The sequence below is a fragment of the Muntiacus reevesi genome, chromosome 18 (genome assembly GCF_963930625.1).
Source record: "Muntiacus reevesi chromosome 18, mMunRee1.1, whole genome shotgun sequence".
Lineage (NCBI taxonomy): Eukaryota > Metazoa > Chordata > Mammalia > Artiodactyla > Cervidae > Muntiacus > Muntiacus reevesi.
The window spans coordinates 40,848,018-40,868,213 of NC_089266.1; the positions used below are offsets into that span (position 1 = coordinate 40,848,018).

The 20,196-nt window shown below is 38.6% G+C and overlaps 1 protein-coding gene across 5 annotated transcripts in view; it reads left to right on the forward strand.

Annotated features, from left to right (window-relative positions):
* Window positions 1–20,196, forward strand: part of SSH2 (slingshot protein phosphatase 2) — a 229,450-nt gene that overhangs the window by 128,604 nt on the left and 80,650 nt on the right. The window contains exon 1 of one of the 5 annotated variants that reach the window (XM_065908719.1): window positions 731–1,027. The exons of 3 other annotated variants lie outside the window; for them this stretch is intronic. In XM_065908719.1, the coding sequence (XP_065764791.1) occupies window positions 900–1,027 (128 nt within the window). In that variant the 5' untranslated portion in view covers window positions 731–899. Of the gene's footprint in view, window positions 1–730; window positions 1,028–15,732; window positions 15,835–20,196 lie in introns of those variants that run through there. One more of the 5 variants, XM_065908722.1, reaches the window with a different exon arrangement.

Below are 20,196 nucleotides of genomic sequence, written 5' to 3' on the forward strand. Positions count from 1 at the left end.
ATTGGAAAAGACCCTGATGCTGGGAATGATTGAGGGCAGGAGGAGAAGGGGATGACAGAGGATGCGATGGTTGGATGGCATCACCGACTCAATGGACATGGGTTTGGGTGGACTCCGGGAGTTGGTGGACAGGGAGGCCTGGCGTGTTGCAGTCCATGGGGTCGCAAAGAGTCGGACACGGCTGAGCGACTGAACTGAACTGAATCGACATTGTAGATGCTTTTTTTCCCATCAAAACTTCAACTGTTTTGCTTTTTAAAAAAATTCAGTTAATCACTGCGTCTTCCTAGCCTGTGGCACATAGGAAGCCATTGATAAATATTTGTTGCATTCTCGAGTGTACAGCCTTTTAAGTTTTAAGGTCATTTGAAAAATGGGGTTTGTTTGCCATTCGTATATAAAGCCGATTAAGAGACAGGTCCTTTCTGTTGAAACATTCCAAAGAAATGCGAGCCTTCCTTGGCCACCCACACCCTATTCCACACCCTCAGTCTCGGGCTCGCTTCACTCCTGCACTCAAGCCGAGGCGGCCTGATGCCGACCCTCGCTCCGCAGGCCCGGACGCCGGCCGCGGATCCATCGCGTGCGACGAGCTCCGGGGCGGGGCTCCGGCGGGCCCGACCCTCCGGCTCTCGGGACCGCCCCGCCGGCGCGCTTAGCCCCGCCCCGCCCCGCCCCGGACGCGAGTTGGGGCGGGCTGCTGGAGGCGCCCGGCCGCTGGGACTCCACGGCCGAGCCCTAGGGCTGCGGCGGCTGCCTCCGCGAGACCCGGCGGGCCCAAGTCGGCCGCCGGGAGTCCGCACTGCCTGCGCCTCCAGTCTGGTGGAGCCCAACGCGAGCGCCTCGTGCCGAGCCGGGCGGGGGCCACGATGCGGAGCCGTGCGCCCTGAGCCGGCCCCATGACCCTGAGCACGTTGGCCCGCGAGAAGAAGGCGCCCCTCGCCTGCACCTGCAGCCTCGGTGTCCCCGACATGATCCCCTACTTCTCCGCCAACGCGGTCATCTCGCAGAACGCCATCAACCAGCTGTGAGTGCCGCGCGCCCTCCGCCCTCTGCGAACGGTCTCTCGGAAAGTTTGCTTTTCGGCTGCCGCTTTTCCCAGCAACTGGGAGCAAGCAAGGGTGAAATCGCACTCTGCTCGCTTGCAACTCCCGCGGCCCCAGAGGCAGCATAGTAGGGTGGAGATGTAGAGTAATTCTTGGAGGCGGAAAGTGTCCTGAGGGTGGGAAGGCGGACAGAAGAATCCTTTGGGGGAATTTCTGGTAAACTTTGAGAGGATCTGAAAGTGAAGTCGCCCCAGGGAAATTGTGATGACGGAATGACAGCCGTTTGGCATTTTGGAAACTCGGGCTATAGGGCAGTCAGTAGCCTCTCAGCCCCCGGCCGGAAACGCTAGGACTCCGCTGCGGGTCCCGCTGGTGCTCAGACCGCCGTGTTTGTTGTTTTGTTTCCTTGCTTCAAATAAGTTTGCTTGTGACCATAGATTTCTGTTGCAAGCCGCGCACGCGAAGAAGGACAGTTCTTTTTTCACACTGACTGATTGTAGTCTGGAATTATTTCATAATGCTGGATTTTAGTGGTAGTTTGACTCTTTTTGTCTCAGCCAGTAGTAGTACGCGCTTGCAGCCGAAGCCTGCAGGCATACCTTCAATCGCTAAAGTGCAAGATCCCGTTGCATCTTTAAATCATCACAGTTTTCAGAGTCTCTAGAATTGTTCCTCACTTCCTTGGTGGTTTAGCTATTTCTGAGAACTGTGTGCTCAAGCTTGTGGTTAATCTCACCTCACATTTAAAAAGGGCAAAATAGAGGAACTCCCATCCATTCAAGTTGCATCATAAAACTGGTTGAGAGGTTCAGGGTTACTTTTAGCTGGCAGCAGTTTGATCTTTGTAGTGTGTTAGCTCTCACTCCGAGTGGCTTCAAGGGGAGTCACCTACTGAGGTTTTCCCAGACTCCTGGCACTTAAGTCACTTCTGTCTCCCACCCAGGTCAACCCTAAAGAACTTTTTAGTTTCATGTCCAACAGTAGAAACTTTACATTATCCTTATATTAAAGGTCCCAAGTATAGCCTGTAAAGTGATTTCTGTGGTGGTGGTGGTTTAATCGCTAAGTCGTGTCCGACCCTTTTTGACTCCATGGACTGTAGCCCGCCAGGCTCCTCTGTCCATGGGTTTCCCCAGGCAGGAATCCTGGAGTGGGTTGCCATTTCCTTCTCCAGGAGAGCTTCCAGACCCAGGGATCAAACCGTGTCTCCTGCTTGGCAGGCAGATTCTTTACCACTGAGTCAGATAATCTTAAATCTAATTTATTATTTTAACAGTTTCCACTGTTACCAAATCAAATCTGCATTTTAACTTTCCGTTTTGTGTTGGTTCTCGGTGATGCATTGAAAAAAGCACACACCCCCCCAATATAGTGGTTTTACTGCTCTGTGTTATAAACTTTGTAGAATTAAATCAGCCATTTACTTTTTCTTTTTTTGGACCTTGTAGAGGGAGAAGGGCAGCATATGGGGTCATAGTTCTCAGACCAGGGTTGTAACCGGTCCTCCCCTGCAGTGGAAGCTAGGTGTTTGAACCAGTGGACCATCAGGGAAGTCCCTGCACTTTACCTTTTACCAAAGAAAAAAAGGGAGGGGAATGAATAATCTGAAAATGGGCAACCAATGGCAAAATAAGTGTGAACAATACTTTAAAAAATAAAAAAAGACAGTGGAAGCAACCCACATGTACATTAAGGGATACATGGATAAACATAATGTGGTCTGGGATACAACTGAATATTATTCACCTGTAAAAAGGAAGGAGATTCTGACAATGCTACAACGTGGGTGAACTTTGAAGACATCATTCTGAGTGAAATAGGCCAGTGACAAAGTACAAGCACTGTATGATTCCACTTACATGAGGGACTTGAGCATAAGTAGTCTGGTTGCCAGGGTTTGGAGGAAGAGAATGAGAAATCTGTGTCTAATGGGTACAGAGTTTCATTTGAGGAAGAAGAAAAAGTTATGGGGATAGATGGTGGTGAGAGCTGCACAACAGAATGAATATTTAATGGCACTGAACTGTACACTTAAAAATGGTTAAAATGGCAAACTTTATGTATGTTTAACTACAGTTAAAATATTAAACAGAATTTAAAAGACAGAGCTTCTGAGCTTTGCAGGGGAAAGGAGTTTTGAATCTAGTGTATACATTTCTTTTCCTACTAATTAGTGTCTTGGGGTGCATTTGACTTATTTTCTTAAACTGTAAAATGAAGACACTGTGGTTCTGACCCCAGAGGATCATGAAAGATTATGTATGTGGTAGGTAACAATTTACAAACGATAAACTACTGCACAGTAAAATGGGTAAATTGATGTTAAACAAAAACTAAACTGCTGCCATTCGTTGACCACTTGCCAGTGTGCTGAGTTTAGTGTGTATTATCTCATTTAATCATCACAACCACCGTGTGAACTAATTTATTCTGTTTACAGAGAATGAAGCTGAGGCTTTAAATATTTGCTAATAAATGACAAAACTGTCCTTACAATCCAGGTGTTTCTTAGGCCAGTGCTGAAAGCCACTATAGAAATGGTCTTCTGTCTTAGCAATTGAGAGGTTACTTTTAAGACCTATAGTCTTAGAAATTATCTTTAACTGCTGACATCTTCAACTTAGTAGTGAAAAACATATTTGCTCCACTTAGAGTTTTGCTGCTAAGGTAGGCGGTCTTCTCAAGAAATCTCAGATTATTTCTCTTTCATTTTTGTCTCTCGCCACTTTTTTTCCTTAAGAGAGTCTTGCTAATGTTCACTTCTTCTGAAGTGTATTTATTAGTATTGCCTTAGCCATCATGTTTAGTTTACATTTACAGTGTTGCCCAGTCCATCATCATTTAAAAATCTTTAAAGACCATTCCAAATAAAACCCTGAATTTTGTTAACTTAAACATGCACATTTTTGGTTCCTAACACAAAAGTTTTAAATTTGGGGTCCATGGTTACTGAAGCTATGAACTGACTTTAGAAGGTTAATAAACTCCTTGAGATCATATGGAAATATTGGGTAGATACATATATTTAAAAAAATCAGGTTCTCAAAGTGATGTGATCTCATAGAAGGTGAAGAATCTCCTTCCTAAAGAGAAGTATGGTCTCTGAGGCCTGGGTTAGTAAAAACTTAGCTGCTGTGAGCATTTCCCTGTAGTGTCAGATATGTAAAAAGCAGTGATGAATAGGAGCAACTAAAAGGTTAAGAGTTAATTAAGGTCCTTAAGTGAAGACCACATTTTAATTCGGGGAGGGAGTACACCTGAGTTCTCTTAGCCCAATGGTTCTCTTGTCTCTGCTGGACCCACTCATAAGAGCTTTTCTTCTTCCTTTTCTCATTTGTTGCATTGGATTTGCTCTGGGTTTAGAAACCAAGTAAACCATGTAACAAATCCTATGAGAATTGTGTCAGCATAAACAAGACCTCAAGGAGATCTTAGGGGCTTTCCTATGAAGAAAGTTAATGACCTTGAGAGGAGGTCCTTTGGGATAACTAGCTTGGTGATTTCACATGCCCTTTCTTATTTCTTGACTTTTAATTGTGGTATGTAGATACATATAGGTGAAATTAGAGAATAGTGTATTACTGTGTTTATTGGGAATTACATCATTATGAGATTAAGGCCTTTCCTTACCTTTGTGTAAAACTCACCAAATATGCTGTTATTTCTTATGTGTTCAGTGAAGAACATTAAGGAGTGATTGAATTAACTCCAGAAACAAAAAATAGTTACTGTTATAAGTGTTAATCCTACTAGAAAAATATATGTGAGCAACCCAGGGCAGCATCTGATCAAACTTCAAGAGTGTGGCATCATACTGCTCAAATGATCCTGAAATTTCATACCCTTGCAGAGTCTATGCATGGTTTCATATACAACAAAATTTGAACATCTGAAAAATACATGAGCCTTTTTTTTTTTTTTTTTTTTTGAACCTGTGTTATTTTTAGAGAGCCAACATTCAATCTCTGAGAAGTGAATTCGCCAAGCAAGGGGCCAAGGTTTTTTCTGGTGTTATTGTTATAAACAAATAGCTTATCCACAAACAGGTGACTATTTTTGTGTCCTGAAAAGTTCAGGGAAGGATCAAGAACTAGTAGATAGAATGCTGGCAAAGGCTATCATTAAAAGTGTTCCCATTACGAAAACCACTGATCAGAAGTCTAGAAACTTGAATGTTTGAGATATTGCTTGATTTGTTCATGAGGTGACCTTGAGCTTTTTAATCCTTCACCCAAAATAATTGTTTTTATTTACTTGGTTACACATTTGAGTTTGACTTCCTAGCTTCACATGAGTGTTTTCTGAAGCTTGAGCTCAGCAACAGAGAGCATATTGAGATAATTATCTAAAATGTACCTTTCATAAAATTGAAAGGTAGAAGCAGTTTTATTTTTGTGTGTTTATAATACTAATGCTCTTTCAGTTCTGCAAGTGATTTCACACGTGCTCTTCTCTGAACTTAAGCTTGCATCAAAATCACCTGGATGGTTTATTAAAACACAGGTTGCTGCCCACACTCCCAGAGTTTCTGATTCTGTAGGTCTGGGGTGAGACTAGAAAATTTCAATTCCTAACAAGTTCCTAGAGGATGCTAGTGATGCTGATCCAGGGACCACACTTTGGGAACCATTGCCTTAAAATAGTCCCGTGAAGCAGATTGGGCAAGTCATCATTCACACTTTATAGAAGAAATAAACTGAAAAATCAAAATGGTGAAGTGATTTACACAGGGGTTACATGATTTGTTCTTGGTAGAACTGAAACTAGAACCAGCATTTCCTGTCTCCAAATCTAGAACTCCTAACACTGCTGCACTCAGAGTCCTGATGTATATGTCTTTGTATCTGTGTGGGAACATTTCTTTAGATAAAATTCTAGCAGTGGAATTTCTGGGTCTGATGATATATTTGTGTTAAATTTTTGATACATGCTGCCAAGCTTTGCAGTTTGCTCTGCCAATTAGCTCTTACCAGCTTGTATACTTATATAGGTGTCTTCACCAACCCTGGTAATGTTAATAATGATACTAGATAGCAGTTAATTTTTTACTGAGCTCTTACTGTGGGCCAGGCATTGTTTTGAGCATCATGCGTATTATCTCATTCTCTATTCTTAACAACTTTGACTTAGGTGTTATCCTCAATCATACATGAGAGGCACAGAGATGTTAAGTCATTTGTCTGAGATAATACAGCCAGGATGCAAACACAGGCAGCCTCAACCCAGGACTCCTGCTCTTAAACACTCCTCTGCATGTCCCTTACTATTGAAGAGCTTTAGGGTCCTTTTGTATTTTTATTGGTCTTGTGCATTTTTCTTCTGTGATTTGCATGTTTGAACTTTATTTTTCTATTGGTATTTGTTTTTTCCTTTTTCACGTAGTATTCTGTATATTCTGAATATGTTTAACAATTATTTTCCCGGCCCTAGTGCTTGTTTTTTAATTTTGTATCTTGTATAAAAGTTTTTATGTAGTAAAACTTTCATGTAGTAAAATCTGTCATTACTTTTCTTATGATTTGAGTTTTGCATCTGGCTTTTAAAAAAACCCTTCCCATCCACTCCCAAGGTTATAAAAGTACTCTTTTGTATTTTTCCAGTATGTCTACACTTTAAAAATATTTCACGTTTTAAAACTGGAATTTATCTTTACAGACAGACTTGGAGATAATGTGAATCCAGTTCCAGATACCACGATAAAGTGAATGTGACATTAAAGCAAGTTACACAAATTTTTTGGTTTCCCAGTGCATATACAAGTTATGTTTACACCATAGTCTACTAAGTGTGTAACAAAAAGCAGTACTTACCTTAATTATAAAATGCTTTATTAAAAAAAAAAAAAGCCATCATCTGCAAGTCTTGATGTTTTTGGTAGTGGAGGGTTTGAAATATTTCGAGAAATACCAAAATGTGACACACAGACATGAAGTGATCAAATGCTGTTGAAAAAATGGCACAAGTAGACTTGCTCCACAGAGGGTTGCCACAAATCTTCAGTTTTGGGTTTTTTTTAAAGTGGTATCTGCGAAATGCAGTAAAGTGAAGCACAGTGAAACGAGATACGCTGTTTTTATTGTGTGAAGTAGAGCTCTAACTTTACCTTTTTTCCAAACGGATAGTCGTTGAGTCCAGTACCATTTATTTAGTCCTGTCTCACTTCCCATAGATTTAGTAGACATTTTACTATCTTGTATCACAAGGCCTACCTCAGTGTGTGTGTGTTTTGATATCTTAGCTACCCTTGCTTATTTTCTAGGTAAGTCTTAAACACAACTTGTCAAATTCTACTTTTAAAAATCCTATTGGGATTTTTATTCAAATTGTACTGAACTAGTTTGGGGGAGAATTAACAGCTTTACAGAATGAGCCTTCCCAATGAAGAATGTGGTATGTGTTTATTTATTCACTGTTTTTAAAATGCCCTTTATTTAAATTTTACACTTTTCCTCATATAGTAGTTAGACATTTCTTTTTAGGTATATTCATGGGTATTTGTTTATAAAGTTTTTGTTGTTCTTGTGAATAAGCTCTTCTTTTCCATGACTTTTTCTAATTAGTCCCTATAGGTGTGTAGTAAAACTGCTTTTTATATTTGTTTTATATCAGACCACCTAGCTGAACCCTTGGTCCTTATATCAAATAGATATTTTAGTTGATTTTTTTTGACTTTACTGAGTGGATGATTTATATCATCTGTAAATGAGTTTTCTCTGAGTGTAACTCTGTTGCTTCAGCTCAGACTTTAGTACGTTAAAGAGTAGCAATGCTCCTGCTCTTGTTTTCCATTGTAAAAGGGATGCTTTTTATGTTTTCTGAGTAGATGTACTGTGTGCTATAAGTTCCAGCATAGATCACTTATCAAGCTGAGGGCATTTCCTACTAGTCCTAACTTCAAATATTTTAAAATTAGATGCAGATACTGAATTTGATTAGATGTTTTTTTGGCCCTCTATTGGAAGGATAATATTTCCCCTTTTCTTGGCAATGCAGTGACATAACTGAGTTCCAAAAGTTGAATCGTCCTTTTAACGCTGTTTGCGTTACTTGTTAACATATTGCTGGAATTGGTTTACTAATACTTTTAAGATTTTTTTCTCAGATATTTGTTGAATCTTTGGTGTTATCTTTGTCCAGCTGGTATATAATCTGTAGAATGATTTAGGTATAGTCTCCCATCTTTCTAGCTCTAACACAATTCTTTAGCAGCAATTCTGTACTTTATTTATTTATTTATTTATTTTAATTCTGTACTTTAAAAGCCTAGAACCAAGAGGTCCTACTCTAAGTGTTATAATTTTATGAAATTGTTTTGCCTTTACATTTTTTAACTTCCTTGTTCTACTTAATAAGTGTCTTTATCATCTTTGCTACTTTAAAATCTAGATTTCTCCTCTCAGAAATGGACAAAACATAGTTATAATAATTCAGTTATTCAGTTATTACTGAATATTCAGTAATTCAGTTACTGAAGCCACACATTCATTTATGATTTAAGAGCTTTTTATCTCTGGTTGGTGGGTAAAGAGACTAATAATAATGTTGATAGTTTTTAAAGACATGAGATGTCTCTCTGATTTTAAATCAATACCATTTTCGTGATTGTTTCTGATCCTTAAATAGGTAGGTAATATAGCCTTAAAAGGTAAAATATTGTGTAAAGTGTGATCAGTTAAGTTTGCATCAAGTGTATTAATCTCCTAGTGCTATGGTCTTCAAATACAAAGGAGAAGTTAATTTTCCATTGTCAGAGTAAAAGGTACATTGTGTTTTTATTAGTAGTAATAACTTTGTGTGACTTTACCCACACTTAGGCTGCTTTGAAGTAAGTAGAGCAATAATTGGCTTGGAACAGAGTGGGAGAAAGCCTTCAACTTTGGCCACGAACTGCATAAAGAAAGATGAGCAGGAATAGTGAGGTCGCGATGCACTCAAGTCAAGATTTCTTTGATAAAGTCTTAATGAATTTTTTTTTCTAAATTACTGTTCTTCAGATTGTGTGCTCACTTGTAATTACTTCTGAAATGGGGCAATTTCTGTAGATTTACAGAGAAACCATTGCCCAAAGCCAGATAATTAAGGATGTTGTCATTTTCTGGCTCCAAGAGCTGTTGGATCTTAGAGTAATAGAAGGGCTAAACTGCAGATCCTCTTGCTCTGTCCCTTCTTGGGTTTCTCTAGTAAATGTGAATCTTCTTAATTACCATATGTAAAATTGCCTTGGGGCTAAAGAATAGTGGTGTAGATGCTATCACATGTTTCTAAATTCCTACGTGTGTGCGTGCTCAGTCGTGTCTGATTCTTTGCGACCTGTAGCCCGCCAGGCTCCTCTGTCCATGGGATTATCCACGCAAGAATACTGGAGTGGGTGGCCATTTCCTCCTCCAGGAGAGCTTCCCCACCCAGGGATCGAAAGAACCACCATGTCTTGCATTGGTCAGTAGATTCTTTGCTACTGAACCACCTGGGAAGCCCTTCTGAATTCCTAAGATGAAAGCAAATTAATAATAGTAATAATTAGTATCCTAACTACTTTCAGATAGAGTTAGCTTTGCATTGTTAGAATTATACAGGATGTTGCTTCCACTAACATAATTAGGTTTAACTTGAAGAAATGTGCTAAAAGCATCAAGGCGTTTTTAGGTGTTCCTGTGATTTGGAAAGGATGTAGTAAATGATTTATAAATAGATTGCTAGTACTGCACACCAAAGGGCTTATTTGGGCTCACTTCCTTTTTGCAGGTTGCGGGAATTTGGCCACTCTTGTTTTCTGCATTAATCTGTTTTCAGAGGGGTGTGACCCTTCTTTTAGTCACCTGAGGGATTTGGAGTTGTTTGTGTGTCTGTTAAAACTACAGAATCCAGAGGCTTGAATTACTCTTCAATAAAGAGAAATCTCAGTGTTAGCCTGTACTGGAGTAGGTTTTTTCTTTTTTTTAATTGTAAGTTCAGTTATCCAGTTATAGAAGACACAGAATTATTTGATGTTTGTTTGTTTGTTTTGATAATGACCTTTTTGAAATGGTTCAAATTGTTGCTTATGTTTTTGGGGGAGTAATATCTGCCCCATTTCATTAGGGCTAGGGCTACAGATAGTAAGAAAGAACAGTAAAAATTTCAGTTATGATTATGTTACTTTCATCATTTGTACTTAATGTGTACTGACAGAGATTCATGTGGCTATTCATGATCCGTAACAGCATATTTCAAGCCCTAACAATTCTAATTGTGGACTTTACTTTGCTTGTCTTCTGTGGTGTCTGTGTCCTTAAAACTTAATGCCACAGACAGGCCTGTTTACAACCTAAGAAATCATCAACAAAAGACTGAACAGGTTTATGAGCTTAGCTTCTTAGTTGCGTGTCTCATCTTTGTTTTTTTAAATTTTGTATAATAAAAGCCAGTGGATCTTCGTAAGGAATAAATTGCATATGAGTATTTCTCATTTTTCTTCACTGATTTTAAATAAGTATCACTTATAACATAGAGCTCTTAAGAGATGTCATTTCTTTGGAACTCTCCTCTGTTCCAGGCATCTTTAAATTACTGTGTTTCTCTCAAAGTTAATATATCCAGTTCTTATGAACACCAAAAAAATTTTAATTTGCTATTATTATATCATCTTTATTTGGGGATAAAATTTAGTTTGAGAAGTTGGAACATCTATGAGGTAATGTGAATTATCAGTGTCAATTTTTCTTCCTAGGAGGGGAATGAAATAGATTCTGACAGTGTATGGAACTGAACTTTTTGGTCATCCCTTTGACCAGATTTGGTGTAGATCATTTTATCAACCCCACCTCTGTGATGCTCATTCCTCCCAGTGAAATTTCACACTCAACTCTTAAAGTATCCCTTTCATTAAATATCTATTTAGAAATTCTTAAAAGGTGTCTTGGATCACTCATTCAGTGTCTTGTCACTTGTTATTGTGGCTGATAGTAATAGTCTGGTGTGTGGAATGAAACAGACCTAAATTTCAATTAGTTTCACTACTTAATTTCACTACAGGCTGAGCGACCTTCAACTTATAACCACCATGAAACTTGGTTTCCTCATCAATAAAATGAAGCTTATAGTGTCTATTAATATTAATTAATGTAGTTAATTGGGCTTCCCAAGTGGCACTAGTGGTAAAGAACCCACCTGCCAATGCAGAGAACATAAGAGACCCAGGTTCGATCCCTGGGTCAGGAAGATCCCCTGGAGAAGGAAATGGCAACCCATTCCAGTATTCTTGCCTAGAGAATCCCATGGACAGAAGAGCCTGGCGGGCTACAGACTACAGGGTCACAAAGAGTTGAACACGACCAAAGCAACTTAGCATGAAATGTAGTTAAGTGTAATATTTATAAAGTACTGCAAACAGTAAACACTCAGTAAATGACAGCTGATATTTTTTCCCTTTTGAACATGAACCAGAGTATAGGAGAAAGAATTAGAGTGGTACGACAGCCTGGTAGGAGAAATTCCATCATTTGCATCATTGTCCTATTCTGGGCAAAGGGTGGGAGGTACAAAGAAATACAAGACATGGTTCCTGTGGCCAGGATACTCAGTCTGTTGAGAGATACAAGACAGATTAATTAAAGGGTAAATAAGAACACAATTCAGCTAAGTGCCAGACGAATGGTGCAGTTGGTGCTCTAGGTATTCAGAGGACAAAAAGTTATTTTAAGTGAGCCGGTTAGTGAAGACTTTATGGTAGGATTTGACTTCTGACCTTTATTTCTGGCCCTCTTACATGTCTTGATTAGTATAAGCAGAGGTAAAGGGTACTTGAGCCGTGAGAGAAAAGGAAGACTGATGTAGCAGATGTCACAGTCATAAAGAGTCAGTGAATGACTGCTGTTAATCATTTGTGGTAGGAAGGAGAAATCCAGAAAGACGTTTGTAAAGACCGATCATGCACTTTAGAAAATAGCTCTGAGCATATTTTGGATATATCATGCGGGCAGAATTTTAATCAAGTTTTTATCGAGTACCCACAGACTACACAGCACAGTAACAAGCATTTGCAGACTCTACATAGCTTATTTAGGAAGGCTGCCAATTTTACAAAGGCTGTTGTTGAATCAGTACCAGTGGCTGGGAGCGCACTGTAAAATCCCCGTAGGCAGCATGAGAACAGAAACCATGAAACTATCTGCCAGTGGTTTTATGGTTAAAAAGGAAGGACAAAGGGAAGAGGGGAGGAAAGAAACACATTCAAGTAATCCAAAGCAATGCCCCATTCCCTGCTTTCTTCAGGTACTGAGCTCTGGATATGATTTCATCAGCAGCATGTGGCAGGCTGGGTGGTTCCCATTGGCACAGAGAGCGGGCTTGTGATATTTACAGTGGAGTGCGATGTAGGGGGAAGGGTGTGCTGATTTTGTTCTTAATGGCTTGGCTACCAGTTTAATGGCCTGGTTGTCAATTAATGGTTCATCTTATTTAACGTTCTGTAAGCCATGTACAGCTCCTTAGTTTTAAGTATACATAGAAACCATCCTAGCGGACAGGGGGCTCGTTTACACGTATATGAGTAAACCTATGATCAAACATCAATTAATAAAGACCAAGTCTCATCACAAGGAAACATTTTTTCTATTTCTTTAATTTTGTATCTATATGAGATGATGGATGGTCACTAAACTTACTGTGGTAATCATTTCATGATTTATTTAAGTCCGGTCATCATGCTGTAAATCTCAGACTTATACAATGTGTCAATTATTTCTCAATAAAACTGAAAAAAAAAAAAAAAACTAAAAAGTAAAGACCAAGAACTGTATAAATGCTAGGTTACACAAGGCCCAAATTATGATAGTTTAGTAATACTGATTCAAAGAAGAGTTACTGCAGCTACTGAAAATTTAGGAGATTGTACCTTGTTATACTCTCCTGCACTGAGGGAAATGGCAAACTGACTTAGTGATTTAGTGATTCTAACTAAATGAATTTAAACCCAGTGTAATTTTTTTTCCCAAAGTTAAAGAAACACTGACGATTGTAGACTGGCTTGTTACGATCTCTCTACAGATTGAAATCCATTGTTGTAGTCTTACTTTATTTCTTAGCTCCTTGGAAGTATATTTGAGCACGTCTGTGGAGAACCTACCCTAGTCTTGGCTCTTACTGAGTTCGGGGCCTGTTCACTTTTGTGTCTCACCTGTGGTCCGTCTCAGTTACGGTGGGAGTCCACTGTGCTTGCACTGCTGGACATCTTCATTGCCATTTTAGACACGTGGAGAGGTTCTCAGCAAGGCCACATGCCTTGTTAGTCAGAAAATGATGGTGTTGTAAGAATGTTTACAATGTTTTTTAAAGAAATGACAATAGCTAATCTCTCCCTCAATTGAAGTCAGAATCAACCAGAAAATATTGAATATCGGTGCTCTTCTTTACGGCAGTCTTGGAAGTCAGTTTGGGGACATTTTTCAAAGGGAGAATCTCTGTGCTTTAAAAACTTGCCTACCTTATACACTGTAAAGTTGATAATATCTCATTCTTTACCACCCACTCAGTTTAAAAGTGAACTTGTCCTGAGTGAGTGATTTTCTTAATGGAACTGGTCTTACTGGTACTTAAAATCAACAAAGCAAAAGTATTGGCTATTTTTTTTAATATTGCAGATGCTTATGCTAACATGCTTATGATAGAAAAATCAGAAATCCTCCTCTCCCCAAAAAGCATTACCCTTATTCTTATTTTCCAAAGATGTTTACTGTTCTGTTAATATCCACAATCTCTGTATGTATATCCTTTTAAAAATGGGATTGTCTTCTATCGTCTGCTTTGTAATCTGTTTTGGTTTTTTTTCACTAAGCATATTGGGAACATCCTGCCATTGTCCCCAAATGCGTTTCTTTCATATCCTTTCTGAGAGTTATTTGTTTTCCATAGAACTGAATTCTGCCCTATTGTTGCACATTTTGATTGTGTTCAGTTTTTTTTGCAGTTATAAACAAAGCCTCACTGAATGAATATCCTTGTGTCTAAATCTTTGCACATGTCCCTGAAGGAAATACCCTAAAATTCAATTCTGGGATCGCCAGACCAAAGGGTATACATATCTCTAGAACCTTCGGTACAGACTGCCAATTTGCTCACCAAAAATGCCGTACCTGTCTGCAGTTTTAGTAATTGTAGCTCCAGCAATTTAGTAATTCATTTTCATAGTGCTCCTGAAATAATAAAAAGTGAAATCAAGGTAGAAGCAATTTTATCCTTCAGTTCATCTGAACCAATTGAAGACGCAGGAAAATTGATCCTTATTTGTCTTTCCTATCAGGAATCACTTTCATATCCAGTCACTGATGGAAAATAATTTATAAGGTATTTGAGTAGAACTTGCCAGAAGATGAAATAATAGTACATTGATAATATGAGGGAAAAACTAATTATCCGTAGATGGTGTTGAATATACATGTAGTGTTTGTGAATTTAGGTTTGTACCCCATGTTGTTTTTTTTTAATCCTAAAATCATCACCATTTTTGATTTAGGGTTTTTTGAGCCAAAAGATAACTGGCTTACTTAGGGTCCTGCAGCAAATTAACCTTGAACAGCATTTCATTGTTTTCTGTTTAGGAAGTGTTCAGTGGCATTGAGATTTCCTAAAGTTCTGTCTCACTAAGGATTGCTGTTGCTGTTGTTCAGTTGCTCAGTCGTGGCCAAATCTTTGCAACCCCATGGACTGCAGCACGCCAGGCTTCCCTGTCCTTCACCATCTCGCTGAGTTTACTAAAATTCATGTTAATGCTGCCATCCAACCATCTAAAAAAATGATCATATATATTAGTTTGTTAGTGCTTTTAACTAAACTTGTGAAGCTAGAATTTCCTCATCTGGTTTGTAAAAGCCAGTGTATATTTCTCAAAGTTGGAGAGAGAAACTTTTTAGGGAACAAGCCATTTAAAATCTTGGGAAAAAAAAGTTTTCATCTTTAAGGCTGTTTGAGTATTGGATATAGGAGAAAGGAAAAGAGTTGTATGCATTTTCTAGAGCTCTTAAAGAATCTTATTCTGAATGTCCGTGCAGATCTAAACAGTATCCAGAGGGGCTTCTGGCCGACTTAAAGAAAAAAAAGATGGGAAGGAGAAAGGAGTGTTAAAACGCAGGCCACACTTGCCTGCTGGATTCATTAGCATTGGTTGCTTGCCTCTATTTGAAACTGAGCTCTCTCCTTAATGAAGGTGTGTGTTTAAATCACAGGCAGAGAAAGTTTTGGGGTGAAGTTTCACTGTTTTGTAGTGGCAGCAGTCCTGGACATGCTGCTGGAACACAGAGGATGAGTTCAGCACCTTCTCTACAGATGGTATCTCTGCCCACAGCTCGTCTCTTTTACATAGCAAGCCTTTGTTCACTGGAGAGTGGACGTCTGTGGGTTGGCCAGTCCAACTCCTGTCGGAGACTGAAGGTGACTGATAAGGAGTCCAAAGGTCACAATGGACCAGTATGGGGTCAGTTTGGCTTTAAGGGGAAAAGGGGAGGCATCAAAAATTGAATTGCCTCGTGGGAAACGTTCAGTTCATCAGCTTCAGCCTTTCAGCTTCGATCAAAGAAAAGCCACCAGCTGTCTCTCAGTCCGAAGGAGCAGGAAAGAAACAAAACGTTATTTAAAGGGTGTGATTTAATTGAACTGGATTGTGTTAGGGCTTTCACTCCAGAGACGATTTCCGTGGCGCTGTCACTCTGCTCTGCGTACTGTGAGGCAGCAGATAGCCAGATCAAAAACTGAAGGTAGTTCGCGGTCACTCGGGTCTTTTGTTGGATTTCAGAATGAAACGTCAGATGAACTTCAGGTATTTCTCTTGCTAACATCACCATTTGGCCTGTTATTAGGATGTGATGGGCTACAAAATAGGAAAGGCAAATAATATTTGCATTTCTAATTTGATCTGCTGCTTTTTAATTAAATTGGCTTTTACTAGGTATTTTGCTAACTTCAGAATTCAGATACTACAAATAGGCGATCACCAACCTAATTAAAAGTCTACTTGTTAATAATTGTCCTTTAAGTTAGCAGTGGTCTTTGTATGCAGTCATTGAGGTTATAAGCTGTTGTCCTTGTCCTCTAGTCTAGTGGAAAGACTGCAAGCAGAACTAGCTACATAATTTGCAGGGCCCAGCAGCTAATGAAAATAGGGGGGCCCCGCCCCCGTTCAAAAAGCATCAGAGCATGGAATCAAGTGCAAGGCCCTTTCAAGCACTGACATATGTGGCTGCACAAGTCCCCCATCCATGAAATGGGCCGTGACCTTGGGTATGAAATTAAATAGACTCACAGTTGGTCAGAACTTTGCTACTTACTCCACTTGCTAGCTATTCTTTGCTACTAATTTGTCTTTCCAAACCTATTTCGCTTTCCATTTTCTATCTTCCTTTTCTGTCTTTTCCTGTTCTGTTCCATCCTCTCACCAAAGTTGGAGAACTTGCAGAAAGAATTGGGAGTACGTATACTCTGTCTGTAGTCCATGTGAACACATTCTGTAATGCTATTTCCTTCCATTTCGCTGGTGAAACAAGCAAGATTAGGATTTTCTCTAAGGGAAGGTAATCAATTTAACTAAAATTAAATATTCTGTGTTAAAGTTTAAAAAGTGCTTTCATAATTAACATTTTATTCAAACAATTACACTTTTGAGGTAGCACCCCCCATACACATTTTATATCAGTAGATCAGAAAAGTAAGCTTCAGAGAAGTTGGAGAGATTTTTTTCAAGGTCAGCCAGCTGGTAAGTGAGATTCCAGTCCATCCCTTCTCATGTGGTGCTTCCTCACTGCTTCATTCTGCCTCTGCAGTTCTGCAAGACCAAGGATTAGGTGACAGAGTAACTTACTTTCTCAAAATTCATCTGATTTACAGAATTTTCTGCCAGTTTTCCAAAAGTAATTGCTGGGATATAATCATTAATATTTGCAACAAGTTTTTACCTCCTTTTATTGCCTATAACCCTTTGAAGTAATATTTTTGCATCATTTTAAAGGAAAGACATTGACATTCAAAGAGATTAAATGACTTGTTCAGGTTATGTAACTAATAAACGCAAGAGCAGTGACTAACATCGAACTCCTCATTATATCTCATGCTTTTTTACTGTGTTGTATTTGCCTCTGATTAATTTTGTATCTTCACTTGGTAAATACCTGTTCATTCATGTATTGATCACCTACAATGTTCTAGGCACTGGGAATGATCCAAAAAGACTTGACTCTCAGCTCTTAGAACTTACATTCCAGAATGTAAATAAACTATTTTAAATAATCAGCTTATCTTACAGCTATAAAGAAAAAGTAAAGGAAAACAAAAAATGAAAAGTAAATGGAAGGAGTGCTGCTTTAGAGAAAATGGTCAGTAAACTGATAAAATTTTTGAGCCACAAATTCAAGGGTAGACATTTGGGATAAATAAATAAAATCATTTCTTAGGTATGACAGGCAATATAAATAAACAATGTGAGGCAACTGTATTTATGGACATAGTAGGAACAGATAAAGACTGTTAACTTAAATAAACATTAGCCTTCATGGTAGTTATACCTTGCCTTTAATCCTCTCTCCCATGTAGCATGGATTCTAAAATCATAAGATCAAAAAAACTCTAAATCTAGTCATTTCCTTCATGCTCAGTCAGTCACTTGCACATAAAGCAGTGTTTAATGTATTAGTGATGTTGGATTGTTCACACTGTTAGAATACAAGGACTGTAATGGCATGCTGCATGAAATGGCATGCTCTGGGTAGCTATTAAAAAATTCCAGAGTATCCAGCAGGTTTAGGAAATGCAAAACTTCACTGGTCAGATTTGACTTTAATGAATTTCAAAATCTTGTCCAAAATCTTCTGTTGTGCTGAAATCCTTTTGTATCTGGTACTGCAGGGCTTCAGTAGGTAAACTTCAGCCTAATGCTTGGGAATCTTTGTGCTGTAAGCAAGTAGATTGGAGAGGGATTTCCAGAGGCGAGCAGGCGGCGTTGTGGGGCAGGTAAGAGGGTCTTTGCATAGGATTCGCCCATTGTGTGCTTTAGAATGGCAGGAGTCCAAAGTACTATGTTAGTTGAAGACCCTTAGAAAGTCCCAGCCTTATCTATTCATGTGGGTTTCCTCTGGCTTCAAAGTTAAATCCAAGTACCAGTCATTCAGTGTTTGCCTCTTGTTAAAGCTGAGTTGTTATCTGTGAAAAGATGACAGGGTAGGAGGTGGGTACTGTTGGTTTCCAATTGCCTATCTCTTCAGGGCAACTATTAATAAAGTTTCCTTTAATCCAGACTTTTAGACTAAGTTCATGAATACAATGAAATCACTTGAAAAAGTGGGTCTGTAGATCAATGATTAGTACATTTATTTCTCTGCAGAAAAAAGCCATAGTTTTCACTAAATCCTCAAAGGAATGTAATGACCTTGCCCTCACCCCAAATCAAGAACCTGGAATAGACTGTTGTAGGCATTTGACTTAGAAATTAAGTAAGGTGTTTTTAAGCTATTTAACCTTACCAGTGAGATTCATTTATCCATTTTTAAACAAACACTCATGATTTTCCCACAGTGAAAGATTTTGACCTACCATTTTCTCTCTATTGAGGATTATGCAGCCTTTTGAATTCTCTCTCTCTGATAATCTTGGAGTAGATATTCTAAGAATGGTGTTTGCTTAACTTGGAATATTGCTGTAAAGCCTGAATGTTTGTATTCTTCAGCAAATAGTCACAACCTATTTGGTGAGTGAAAAGAGAAGCCGTAACGGTGTACAGTATTTCTGGCGCTTTGCACTCTATCTAGGAAGGCAGAAATGACTTAAAGTTGTTGCTTTGAAGGAAAAGTTGTCAGAAGAATTAGGAGAATTTCTAAATACATTTAATCCAGATACTTATTACATTATAAAGAGCTCATTGAGAGGTTTGAGGACCGCTGCCCTAGGCTTAGATATTTAGTGTAGTGAGTGTGCTGTTTTGTGTTGTGTTCTGAGGGTCAAGAATTCGCCAACCCATTAAACCATCCTTTGCTATTAATGCTGGTTTCCACAGCCTACAATGTATAGTTATGAATTCTTAGAACTGAGCAATCAAATGTTATGTGGCATTTTTGCTTTTTTGCCATCTCAAGCTATTTATTTATTTAGGCCCTAATCCAGTGCATCTTTGCTGTGGCCAAAAAAAAAAAAAAAAAATCTGCATTTTGTATGTAAAGTCATGGGAAAACTCAGATCAGTTTCTCTCTCTCAGAAATTAAACACCCTTTAGAAATGAAACTATTTATTTAAATCTTAGTATTTTTTTCCTCCAAAAGGATTATTTCAGTGTCCGATGAGAATATTTAAATGCAGTTATTTTTCATTAAGTAGGATTTTAATGCAGAGGAAACAAGAGTGGATTTTTTTCATAATTCACCGTATTTAAAATATTAAATATGTATCTTATGTTGCTTTTAGTTTAGCAGTATATACTGGAAAATGAATATATAAATATGGTATATAAGCTGTATGTTTTCTCTTCTCTTAACTGACTGTTCTTTAAATATGTCACTGTAGAAATGTTCAAATATGTATGAAGAAAAAAAGCATTCTAAATGTTGCCTTTTTAGCATTGACCATGAATCTGAAAAAAATGTAGGCCTCTTCAGTGACACTAAAAACTTTGGGAAAACATCCACCATCTGCTTATCTTTCCTGCAGTGGAAATGTTCATAATTGCAATGTGCAGTTTCCTTCGAATGAAAATAAATAGATTTGTATTTGTTATACTTACATTTCAGAAGCATGTTTACTGAATTCTTTAAATGTATTTAATTTTTTTCCCTGACAGTTGGGGAGGTAACAAAAACATCTGATTGTTATTAGGGTCTTCTTAGCTTTCTCTCAAGGGCAATTGTGTTTTTCTTTAAGATATTTTCCTGAGGCTTTTTGTTTTGATTCCAGGTTTTGAGTCCCCTTATAGAATATGTCCACCCAAGCAGATTCCTCTGTTACCTGTATTACCATGTCCCTGACACAGTTCAACACAATCTTTATTATAAAATCCCTGTTCCATAAGCTTTTTCTTTTTAAATACACAAGTCAGTTTTGTCCCCGTTTGTTTCTTTGCTGGATGATGGTCTAAGAGGCTGTCAGCTAGACCTTGCTGGAGGACTATACTAGTCAGACCCTGGTGTTTTTGACACCAGGGAAT